Below are 12,793 nucleotides of genomic sequence, written 5' to 3'. Positions count from 1 at the left end.
CCCTGGGTATTCTTTGGAAGGAATGATGCTAAAGCTGAAACTCCAGTACTTTGGCCACCTCATGCGAAGAGTTGACTCATTGGAAAAGACTCTGATGCTGGGAGGGATTGGGCGCAGGAGGAGAAGGGGATGACAGAGGATGAGATGGCTGGATGGCATCACTGACTCGATGGACGCGAGTCTGAGTGAACTCCAGGAGTTACTGATGGACAGGGAGGCCTGGCATGCTGTGATTCATTGGGTCGCAGAGTCAGACATGACAGTGGCTGAACTGAACTTAAGTGAACTGATTGCAGCAATGAGAATGTTAGATTCATATTTGTGTTCTTAGCATACCTTAACCTGCTTGTGTCTCTGGTTCTTCCCATGCTTCTTTTCATCAATTTTTGTTTCTATTTTAGAGTCTGAGTTTGTTGTTGTTTCTCTCTGTGTACCCCATTTGTCTCCTGTCTCCTTGAAGTCAAGCTCCTGTCTTTGGTTTGCTCCAATGATATTAAGGAGAAAGTAGAGTAGATTTCTTCCCTAAGTCTGGTAGTTTGCTGTCTGAATCTTCAGCCTAGACTTCAGCTGCTTCTGTGGTAAAAGACCTGATTTTATACTTCAAACAGAAAGTAAAACACTGGTTTCACTTCTATATTGGCTTTTATCTTTAGAAATTTTCTGCTGGTTCAAAGAAATACTGCTTGCATGCTTATTTATTGATATTGCATTTCCTGGGTATTAAAATTACTGAGATGGAAACATGTTCATGGGTGTGTGTTAGGAATGAGATGCCATGTAGTTGTTTAGTCACTAAGTTGAGTCTGATCCTTTGGGACCCCATGGAATGTAGCTCTCCAAGCTCCTCTGTTCATGGGATTTCCTAGGCAAGAATACTGGAATGGGTTGCCATTTTCTTCTCCAAGGGATCTTCTGGACCCAGGGATCGAATCTGTGTCTCCTGAATTGGCAGGCAGTTTCTTTACCACTGAGCCGCCAGGGAAGAGTGCTAGGAAATGAACATAACAGAACAGGAAAGGGAAAAAATTTGGGAGGAGACAAGGGCACAGTAGAGTATTTGTTTAGCTGCTTCATTTCTCTAGTTCCTAAGTCACTCAAGGACAAAAGAGAGAAACATCTTCCCAGTGCTAATTAAACTTGTTATTTTTATTTCCCATAAAAGACCTTTTTTCTCCTGAATTAGTTGTTTTTGACTGAAAAAAACAATTACAACCTAAATGTTGGGAGTTATATTTTATTTGGTGGCTAAAACTGAGGACTTCAGCTTAGATCACAGTCTCTCAGATAACTCTAAGAGACTGCTCAGGAGAGGTAAGGATGGAGCCAGAATTATATAGGAATTTTTTCCACAGAGACCATGTAGTCAAAACATCAAAAGATTACTGTTAATTCAAGAAAAACCAGACATTTCAAGTTAGTGAATTTTGTGCTTTTCTTTGTATAAAAAGACCAAGAGTCTACACTCATTGGAATAATTCCTTTAATAAGCACCTCAGTGACTGAGGGCCAGTATCCTGCTCTTCTCCATCCTGAATCCTTTCAGGGTGCACAGTTGGGGGTTACTGCAATGACTGCTGGCTGGATGGCCACAACATCCTTTGTTTACTGTGGCAACATTCTTCCTTCACGGACCTATACTGAGCTGTCTGTGCTGGTGTCTCAGAGAGCTTGCTCCGCTCTGACGATGCTCCTGTCACAATCTGCTGCAATGGTAGCTGTTGCTTGTCTACCTCATTTCTCCCATCCCCCAAACCTCATACATCCCACCTCTCTGTGTTCCTTCCAGTCGTGGGAGATTTGTCTTATTCATCTTCATATCTCAGACATAGTGCGTGAAGCATGTAGACGAACAAAATGTGCGATGCTTGAATAAGGAAATTACCTATCTATCTGAGTTTGTTTCCCCAGTTGTATGTGAGAATATTAGTAGTTATTTCAGTGAGTTGACATGAGACACAAAGGAGGTATAAGAGGTGCTGGCATGATGTACTTCTAATAAGACATCTTTCCTTAGTTTTAGAATAAAACTGTAGGTGTTTCCTAGTAAGCAAAATTTAAATGTCAGTCATTAGTTTCAGTCCAGGATCCAACAGTTTCTAGCTGTACTTGCCTATATCTTGAGTGTGGAGAGGGTGACCTACGTGGAGAGAAGCAGGTGAGTGGTGGAAAAAATTTGTGCCAGTAGCACCATCCACTCACACAACATTGATGAGGATAAAATAAGGTAGGTTAGGGATTTCCCTAGTGGTTCAGTGCCTGGGACTCTGGGCTCCCGGTGCAGGAGGCCCAGTTTCAATCCCTGATCAGGGAACTAGATCCCACATGCTGCAGCTAAGCATCCCTCGTGCTGTAACTAAGACCCAATGCAACCAAATAAATAAATAAAAAGATTTAAAAGAAAAATAAGGTAGGTTAATCTCACCCATTGCTTCGCCTGAAGCAGACATTCACATGTGAATGCATTTCCCCAGCACATAATTTCTTTGAAAATCAAATCTGTCAGAATAAGAAATATCAAGTGGGGTGGCTTCAGCAGCAGAGTTCCTTCTAGTGTTTAATATGTACCTCTGAGTATTTCTGTGTAAGTGTGTGTTTTTGCATTCCTATACTGGGCCTTGTAGGAGTGCCTGCATCTTCTCTATTGTCATACTCTGAGTCTACAGATTAGATAGAGTCTGTGACTGTTCCACCTTAGAATCTCTCAGTGCAACCACATTTTCTATGTATGTTAAGATTTCAGTAAACTAAACTAATGAAGGCGTTAAAGCAATTCCATCAAATCAGAATCAGATTCACAAACAAGCTCATTTCCCCCCCTCCCCCGCCACACACACACAGCTCCATCCTGTTACTCCAGGTCAACCCCACTATAGAGAATAGATTTTTGGTTTCATTCATCAGTTTTCTTTCAATTCCAAGAAATGCTTGTTTTTAACATGAACATCAGTTAAATGATTAGTGAATGTTCTTTGTGATGTTTTCTGCAGACTGTTTTGTTTCTTATAATACTGCCAGTTTTTAAATTAAGTTCTCTTTGAAAAATTCTAGCCTTATTCTGAATAAATTGAGGGAAAAAGAATTTAGCCAGACCTCTGCAGTGATACTAGAAAGAGCCAATAACCCATCAGGGGCCCATCCAGGGCTGGAAAGGGATTCAACTGAATTCTGGTATCACTAGTGAATACTAGAGCATTAGAAGTGATTTACTAACTGTTAAAGGTACTCTTTGCTTTTGGGTTCATATTTGAGGAGCAAGCTGATCCAGGATTTTTGTCAGTTTGGTCAAGTAGTGATTTGGAATTGATGTAATTTGGGATACCATTTTAGGGGAATATTTTTGAACTTCCAAACTGATTATCCCAGAAAACTGGTTTGCATATCCAGGGCAAGCATGTCTTATTGGTTCTGCCATCAAAATACATCCTGAATCAGGCCACAGACCATGTGTAGCACTAAGCACCATCCTAATACAAGCTGCTATTATCTCTTTCCTGGATTGTTGCAATAGTTTTCTAACTTATTCCCCTGTGTTGTCTTTGTACTCTAGCCCATCGTCTCTCAGTCTTTTCTCCACATAGTGTGGAGAGTGATCGTTTTAAATTCAGAGTAAATTGTCACCCCTCTGCTTAGAAATTTCCAGGAGTTTTCCATCTCACTATTATCAAAACTACTTGGTCCTATAGTGTCTCACAATGCCTTAAATCAGTTTCCTCTCTGACCTCTCCCTTGTTTCTTTGCTTTCCAACTATACTTGCTTCCTTGCTTGTCCTCAGTCCCCTCAGCCATGCTTCCATCTTGGGGTCTTTGCTCATGTTCTGTTTGCAAAAAAATTGTTTTTTTCTCAGTCATATGCCTTCAGTTTCTTCAGAATTCTGCTGATATTGTACTGTACCTGGAAAAGTCTTTCCTGATGACTCTACATTAAATAGCAATTGTTTCTGCTCAGCACTGTTTAACCTCTACTTTGCTGTATTATTTTCTTCTCAACACTTGCCATCATCTAACATACTATTTAGTTAGAACTGGACATGGAACAATGGAGTGGTTTCAAATTGGGAAAGGAGTACATCAAAGCTGTATATTGTCACCCGGCTTGTTTAACTTATATGCAGACTACATCATGTGAAATGCCAGGCAGGATGAAGCACAAGCTGGAATCAAGATTGCCAGGAGAAATATCAATAACCTCAGATATGCAGATGACATCACCCTCATGGCAGAAAGTGAAGAGGAACTAAAGAGCCTCTTGATGAAAATGAAAGAGGAGAGCGAAAAAGCTGGCTTAAAATTCAACATTCAAAAAATGAAGATCATGGCATCTGGTCCCATCATTCTTGGCAAATAGAAGGAGAAACAATGGAAACAGTGGCCACCTCATGCAAAGAGTTGACTCATTGGAAAAGACTCTGATGCTGAGAGGGATTGGGGGCAGGAGGAGAGGGGGATGACAGAGGATGAGATGGCTGAATGGCATCACCAACTCGATGGACGTGAGTTTGAATGAACTCTGGGAGTTGGTGATGGACAGGGAGGCCTGGCGTGCTGCAGTTCAAGGGATCACAAAGAGTTGGACAAGACTGAGCAACTGAACTGAACTGAAGAGTTTCAAACTTATATGAAATCAGATCTGTCAATATTTGCCTTAATAGTGTCTTCTTTTGGTTGTATTACAAAGTCTTTCTCACTAAAATAGTATAAGTTACTCAAAATATTTTCACTTCTATGGGATTTTTGTACATTTCTATTTTTATTTTATATAAATATATGTAATTATTTAACAAATATTTTTCTAAATGAATTACCATTTTTTCCAGCATGTTTTTTGAACATGCCTCCATTCTGTACTTACATGAAGTGCTACCCTTGTCTTATATCAAATGCCTGTTTTATTTTTTTCATTGAATTCTTTGTTCTTTAAATTTTTGCTTAATAGCGTACCATTTTAGTTTCTGTTACTCTATAAGTAAGTGTGATATAGCACAAAATGTGAGCAATTTTCTCATTATTTTTAATCTTTTAATTGCTATTTAACTCATATTCTTATAAAATTATTCATTCAGGTGATCATTACAATTATTTAGTCAAATGCTCTTATGAATTCTGAATATAGTTTTTAGTATCTTCTTCTAGCCAACAATCCACCTGTACGAAACTGCTTAAGACCCCTCTCTTTCTGCCTGTGATCTGAGCTCATCTTTTTGATAAGTTTGTAAGTGGTTGTGTGATTCTTTTAATAATTTTTATTTATCTGCCTTCGCTTTGTCACTCCTACTAAGTGTGTGATGCTCTTTGATTAATTTTTATTAATCTGCTTGCAGTTGCAGAACTCTTGGATTATAATACATGGTCAGGAGATAATTTCTGAATGAATTGATGATTTTTCTCTCTGTCCTTTTCTAAACTGAAGTATCTACGGCTATACAGGGGCAGAGTGGAGAGGTGACTAATAACAGACTGTGGCTTCACTAAAGGATGCAAATAGAGTAGCAAGCTTAACGGGCCTAGCACAGAGCCCTAACAAACATTTAAGCTTTGCTTTTTGTTCCCTCTCCTTCTGTGTGACAGATTCATGGTAAGAAAAAAAAAATGAGGATTTTTTTCCAGCCTGACTTATTTAGATTCATTATTGAACCTCTCTGGCTCAGTACTGTATTGGTTAATGCATATATATCCTTTATTTTATGGTCTATTTCTTATTCTATACTCAAACCAGATTGTAATCCTGAAGATAAGATCTGGGTAAATAGGATCCCTTTTCTTCTATTTGTAATTTGAACTTGTATGACCCTCCAGAAGGAAAAGACCACATAACCTGTTCTGTGCCTTTCAGGCTTTCCTTCACTATCTTGTGCTTAATTTTGCTCCAATTTGTGAATATGTCTGTGTTGTCCCTCTGTGCTGCAGGAGTGGGACCAGACCAGATTTTGCCCTGCTTCTCATTTCCCCAAAGTGAATCTATACCATGACTTTGCAAGTAATGTTTTTTGTCTCAATCATTTAAATGGAGTATTCAAAAAGAGTCTTACACATTTCTTACTTGGCTTCTTCTTTATTAATCATTGCAGATTTTCTGTTTCATTTTTCAATTTCCAGGAATAGTCCAACTTTTACTGTTAGTAGGAATTTTGGCTAGAGCAGGAAACATTTGTCTAAAACATGGCTTTGAGTGAATGTGAATAGATGTACTCTGTTCTTCCCTGCACAACTGATCAACCTCAGAACATCTCTGAGAAGGAAACAAACTTTCAAACACCGATCCAGTGACAGCTGTCATTCAACCAAGTTAGAATTGGGAAAGATAAAGGCTATAGCACTTGAACAGATGAAAGTTACCTGTTTTATCTTAATAAAAAATAAATAAACTATGATATATAAGTCACCAATAGTCTACATTTCCCATTTGTAGTATATGGTGATATTAAGGCTGCAACAGTGAGCTGTCTCCTGATCAGGGTCCCTGGATTTTCTCCTCTCTGTCTTGCTCTATCATCCCTCCCACTCTCAGCCATCCCTAGGGTTTTGGAGATTAGAAGTCTGTTGGGGAGGAGATAGAATTCCCATTGCAGGATTCCTGGATCCAGGCTTTCTGAGTAGGGGAGCACATTCTTCTTTGTATAGGTTGTCATTGAGCCTCTGACTCAGTTGATTCTCTTGTGCATATTTGTGTAGAGGTGAATCTGCTCATCTTCCATGAGCAATTTGGACTGTGGCTTACCCTACCTACTCTATCCATTATTCACCTTCCATCCATTTTCAAAATCTCCCATCTTCTCACAGAACTTCTGTTCTCACCATTATAAATTTACATTAAAAATGTTTTTGTGTTTTTTTACTATTATTTTAGCAGACTCTCTGAAGGGAAAGGGAATAATATGTGAGTTCAGTCTGCCATCTTTCTTTGGAAAGCTATTGGCTTATATCAGGAATTCCCTGGTGGTTCAGTGGTCAGGACTCAGTACTTTCATTGCCACTGGGAGGGGTTTGCATACACACACACACACACACACACACACACACACACACACACACACACAGAGGCTAACATTTCTCTCTTTTTCAAAACTATGCTCATCTGCCACCTTATATAGCTTCATCTATTGCTCTCCCTTTGTCCTTGGCTTCCCAGACGCTTTGTGAAGGAATTATCTATGCTCATTCCCGTTACTTGCTCACATTCTATTCTTTCCTTCCCACTCCTGGCTGATATCTGGCGGTGTCAGTGTACTTAAACAGTTCTGGTTAAGGCCATGAGTAGCTTTCATATTGCTCAAAAAGGCATTTAAAATTCTTTCTAGTGTTCTCCTTACACTTCGGAATTGTTAAAAACAAAACTCAACTGAGTAAATTTTAAAGATCCCTTAGGTTTTATTCAGTGATTCTTGTATGGGTCAGAGTCCAATCTAGTAGACAGAGGGATCTCTGAAGAGCTATACAGTGAAGTAATTTTATAGACAGAAGGGGAAAGGAACAAGGAAGCTGAACTAGGCAAAAAAGCAGAAAAGTTATTACAGGTCACTTTCCTTATAGGGAATGGCAAAAATTATCAGGCAGATTGCCTAACCAGTGCTGATCAGGCAATTCCTGATTGACTGATATTAAACTCATTTTTGTGAAAGCCAAAACTATAATTAAGTCTCAGTTTGCTGTGTAGGATTAGCATGAATGAATCAATCTGGGGTCTGTTGTCTTGTTTTTAACTGAGCCTGTGACAATATTCTTGCTTCTTCAAAACACCACTGACTTTCATAACAGAGCAGTTTTCTAGTTTCCCTGCTTTGCAGACCTGGGTGCACTCCTCTTCTGTTGGCTTTGCCTGCTCATCAAACCTTATGCATACATGCATACTGTAATTCATCATGGCATTGTTGTACAACCTTCCTCACCTACTTTGTTCTCTTACTCTAAATGACCTCTTGGTTTCACTGGTCAATCATATGTGAATTATTGTCTTGTCTATCAAGCATTGTATCAGAGTTCTATCTAAGAAACAGAAATGTTATTTTGAATACTATGGAATATAGAATTTATTATTTTATAGGCATTTGATCTCATGAAGCAATATGACTATTTCCTCTGTGATTAGCAGTGGATCTAAGTCATGGGGACAGGCACTTGGGGGAATAAGAGGAACATGACATGAGGGAGGATAATAATAAACTGAAATCCATCAGGATGAGCTAAAGACTGTTTCGGTCTTTAACAGCCTCCAATCATCCAATTACCTGACTTTGATAATTCAAGTAATCTGCAAAGGAAGCTGGTGCCCTTGGTTACAATAGAAAACTCCTTCCTGGCCCATAAGTTAGAGAAGATGAAGGATGGGAGCTGATGGAGTTGTCGACTGAACTGCTGCCCCACATCTACAAGGTGAGTCAGTGATAACATTTGTAAGTTGCAATAGTGTCCCTAATCAACTTCCTACATGGAAGAATAATACAAAGGATATAGCTACTGCTTCCACTCTGCCTTCTAAATCTCACACAAAATATCTCTGTGGTCTACACTAAACTTGAACTATTAATACACAGGGAAGGAAGTTCTAGAAAATGTAGTTTCAATTTAACTAAGTAGACACAGGACGACCCCATTACAAATCTTGAGTTCCAGGTCCATAAAACTAGGGTGACCACATACTTGGCTTTTAAAATATGGCACTTTGGAGAATGAAAGGTCATGATGGGGCAAATGCTAAAATCCTCATGCAATCCAGGCCATCTATTTCAGAACATATACTCTAAACCTGCAAATTACCTACTTTAGACTGGACCTCTTGAAGTATTTCCTCCAAGTTCAGTTTCTGATGCTAGTCAAGTTTACTCTTAGCATCATGCTAAATTGTATTAGCATGAGAGACACATTTCTGTATCAACCAAAATTTCTTTCCTGGCCTTTAGAATTTTTTGTCATGATCAGTTCAGTCAGTCATGTCCGAATCTTTGTGACTCCATGGACTGCAGCACGCCAGGCCTCCCTGTCCATCACCAACTCCCAGAGTTTACTCAAACTCATGTTCATTGAGTCAGTGATGCCATCCAACCATCTCATCCTCTGTCATCCCCTTCTCCTCCCATCTTCGATCTTTCCCAGCATCAGGGTCTTTTCAAATGGGTCAATTCTTCTCATCAGGTGGCCAAGTATTGGAGTTTCAGTTTCAGCTTCAGTCCTTCCAATGAACATTCAGGACTGATTTCCTTTAGGATGAACTGGTTGGATCTCCTTGCAGTCCAAGCGACTCTCAAGAGTCTTCTCCAATATCACAGTTCAAAAGCATCAATTCAAAAGCATCAGTTTGTCAAGATGGTCTCTATAATAATGAGCTTTAAATATATTGTTTTCCTATTATCCTGTTTTCCATTTATTTCTACTTCCCCACCCCCGCCCATGGATTGTCTCAGTTTAAGTGAGTCTTTGTCTTTAAATTAATATATGGGTTTAGTGTACCTATAAACAGCCTTGTAGTTTAATTTGGAGGTACCATAATTTCTGGAGTTTATCTAAATTGCATCAATTCATTTGGTGATTAAAAGCCTATTTTTTTTTCAAATTCATATTTGAAGGTTTTTAATTATATTTTGATCACAGAGTAGCATCTAGCTCTAAAAAATTTTTCAGAACAGAGATCAAGGATTGGAAACCCTTAAGTTCAGTAGAACTTTGTTTTGCTAAACAAGATTGTCCTCTCTTTCTCTTCAAAAAGTTCTCATTGATGAGTCAATATTCTATTGAATATTGACTTTTCACTCATATTCAATTTCCATTCTTGGGAAAATGGGAGAAACTTTAAAAGGAACTAAAAGCCAGATAGGAAAGCATAGATTCATGGTTGAATGCTAGCAAGTTTATCTCAAATGACTCTTTTATGTTTATATTGATCATTTAAGAAATATAGATACCTAAAAACTTGGATAAAAATTCAAAAAGAGAAGGAAACCAGATCAGGAAAAGACTGATGTAAGATGAGCCGTGGTCTGAAATAGAAAACAGTTGAATCTGTATCTCATGCATGTGTTAAAAGAAATGCTTAATAGTCGTGATGCACAAGCTTAGTTGCTCCGGGCATGTGGGATCTTGCTGGATGAGGGATCAAATGCCTGTACCCTGAACTGGCAGGCAGATTCTTTACCACTGACCATCAATAAAGCCCAATGAGGCAAATTTTATTTGGGCAAAATGAGGTCTGCAGCTGGGAGACAGCATTTCAGATAGCTCTGAGGAGATGAGGGGTAGAGCTAGGATATACAGGAGTTTTGCAACAAGGGGCAGGCAGTGGGCAATAGCAAGGGGTTACTGTTAATTAAAGAAACCAGATATGTCAAATTAAGGAATTTGGTACTCTTCTAAGCAGGGAAAGATGTAAGTGTCTAGGATCACGGAAACCATTCCTTTAATATGCACCTCCCGTCAGATCAGCAGTGGCAGAAGATTCTCACAGGAGTGCAAACTCTACTGTGAACTATGTATGTGAGGAATCAAGGTCAAGTACTCCTTATGAGAATCTAGCATCTGAGAATCTGAGGCGGAGCTGAGGCAGTGATGCTAAGTCTGGAGACTGGTGGAAAACACAAATTATCATTAGCGTGAGGTTTGACTGCACAGAGATTATAATAAATCAATCATTTGCAGACTCATACCAAAACCCTCTCAGTGAGTGACAAGTGACAATTATGCTGCATCTGGTAGTAGGTTCTGCGGTGGCAAGTGAGTTGACATACTTCAATTGTACAGCTGCATCTAGTGGCAGGCTTTAAGTCAGAATCCAGACTAATTGTTCAAAGTACACATTTCAAATATGTGGTTTCCACTTTTAAGATTTTTGAAACATTTGCCTTGCTGTGGTTTGTTTTTTTAAAGATTTCTGATCTATAGAGCAAGCTAAAAACACAGAACGATATGTGTCATGGGAATGACCTCCTGTCTGGAACAGTCTCCTCCTCAAGGCAGCAGGCCTCAGCTGAGCAGGAAGCACTGGCCAACACCCACTGTCTTTTTGATAGCATTCTTGACTTCCTGGTTCCTCAGACAGTAGATGAATGGATTTAGCATGGGCGTGAGGACTGCATACACAGCCGAGATTAGTTTGTTGGAATTAAATGAAGCAATAGCTCTGGGCCGAACATACATGAAAATCATGGCTGTGTAATAAATTATGACTACCGTGAGGTGGGATGCACAGGTGGAGAAGGCCTTCCTCCTTCCCTGGGTGGAGGGTATATGCAGAATAGTGGAGACAATGTAGACATAGGAGAGGATGGTAGTGGTGAGAGGGAAGACAAGAATGACAATGGCCAAAGCAAAGTCCACGAGCTCAGCTGTGGACATGTCTTTGCAGGCCAGTTTGAGGATTGGTGAGATGTCACAGAAAAAGTGGTTCATGACATTGGAGCCACAGAAAGTGACATGTGAAATAAAATAGACCTTGATCACAGTGATCATGAAACCAGTCATATAAGAGAAAGCCACCAGCTGCACACAGTAACCTGTGGTCATGATGATCGGGTATCTGAGAGGGTGGCAGATGGCCACATAGCGGTCATAGGCCATGGCTGCCAGAAGTACACACTCCGCGCAGGCAAGCGAGATAAAGAAGTACAGCTGGGTCATGCAGCCTGTGAAGGAGATGCGCCGTCTCTGCAGGAGGAATCCATCCAGCATCTTGGGGACTGTGACAGACACATACCAGACCTCCAGGAAGGACAGGCTACTCAGGAAATAATACATGGGCTTATGGAGGGAGCCAGTGACCCAGACAGTGAGCATGATGACAAGATTCTCTACTACCACCAGCAAGTAGACCACAAGGAAGAGGGAGAAGAGCAGGACCTGCAGCCAGGGGGCAGTGGGGAAGCCCACCAGGATGAACTCACTCACCAGAGTGATGTTTCTCCCCAGCATGACTAAGAGCTCTGAGAGGCAGGAAGTCATCACAAATAATGAAGATGACTATGACATTGGAGAGGAGACCAGTATGTTAGCAAATCAGTCTTCCTGAGAATGAGACTCATAAAATAACCTCTGTCAGTATGAAGTAATCTTCCAATGGGAAGCATACATTTCCATCAAAAAAAAAAAATGTCATGTGTTTGTTATGAAAAACTCCTGCAATCAAAGTGCACTCGCATCCCTTACTCTCACTCACCTGATGAAATATTTTAATATCCCTCTCCATGTGATTCCTTACTCCTTTGTCCATGAACATGGACCAATGGTCTCTCACTTGCTGATTTCAAATCTCAATTTCATTAGAAAGCCACAGCACAAAGACACTTTTACTGCCAGAAGAAAAGTTTAGGATAATGTCAGAAAAAGCTCCAGGGTTTAATATTGGGCTGATCTATTGCCTGTAGTCCTTTGATCCACCACCATTTCTTCGGAGTAGAGTCTGTGGAAATTAAAAAAGATGATAACTCTTGGACAATCCATTAATGACTCTCCATTGCTCTTAGATAAAAGTTCGTATTTTGACCCCTACGTATTTCTGCAGCCTCTCTCTTGGCACCCTCTAAATTGTTTCCATGCTTGGGATATACTCAAATAGTTCTGCTCCTCAAGCACACTGTAATCACTCTTGCATTTTACATGTACTCATCCCTCTTCTTTTTATGCCCTTTCCCCATTTTTATCTGTCGATTTAAGATTCCATCTAGGAGATAACCCTACCAAAGCAGAGTGAAATACTTCAGCAACATTTCCTTCCAATGCACAACATTCTCATGCATTGAGATTTCTCTCCTTTGCACTGTATCTTTCAAAACTCAGGGAGATATTGGTCAAAGGGTTTAATATTCTGGTTATA

At 39.8% G+C, this 12,793-nt stretch overlaps 1 protein-coding gene across 1 annotated transcript; it reads right to left on the bottom strand.

The window, feature by feature from the left end:
• Positions 1-10,947: 10,947 nt before the first annotated feature.
• On the bottom strand, positions 10,948-11,892 carry LOC128060608 (olfactory receptor 6-like). The gene has a single exon (XM_052652995.1). It carries the CDS (start codon positions 11,890-11,892, stop codon positions 10,948-10,950), a length of 945 nt encoding a protein of 314 aa, XP_052508955.1.
• Between the last annotated feature and the right edge of the window lie 901 nt (positions 11,893-12,793).

This window comes from Budorcas taxicolor, chromosome 15 (assembly GCF_023091745.1).
Source record: "Budorcas taxicolor isolate Tak-1 chromosome 15, Takin1.1, whole genome shotgun sequence".
Classification (NCBI taxonomy): Eukaryota; Metazoa; Chordata; class Mammalia; order Artiodactyla; family Bovidae; genus Budorcas; species Budorcas taxicolor.
Note: the sequence above shows the minus strand (reverse complement) of the source record. Positions and strands in the feature narration are given on the sequence as shown.

Excerpts from the sequence above, each read along its gene's own strand:
- LOC128060608 (XM_052652995.1), bottom strand. The coding sequence starts at position 11,892 with ATGCTGGGGAGAAACATCACTCTGGTGAGTGAGTTCATCCTGGTGGGC.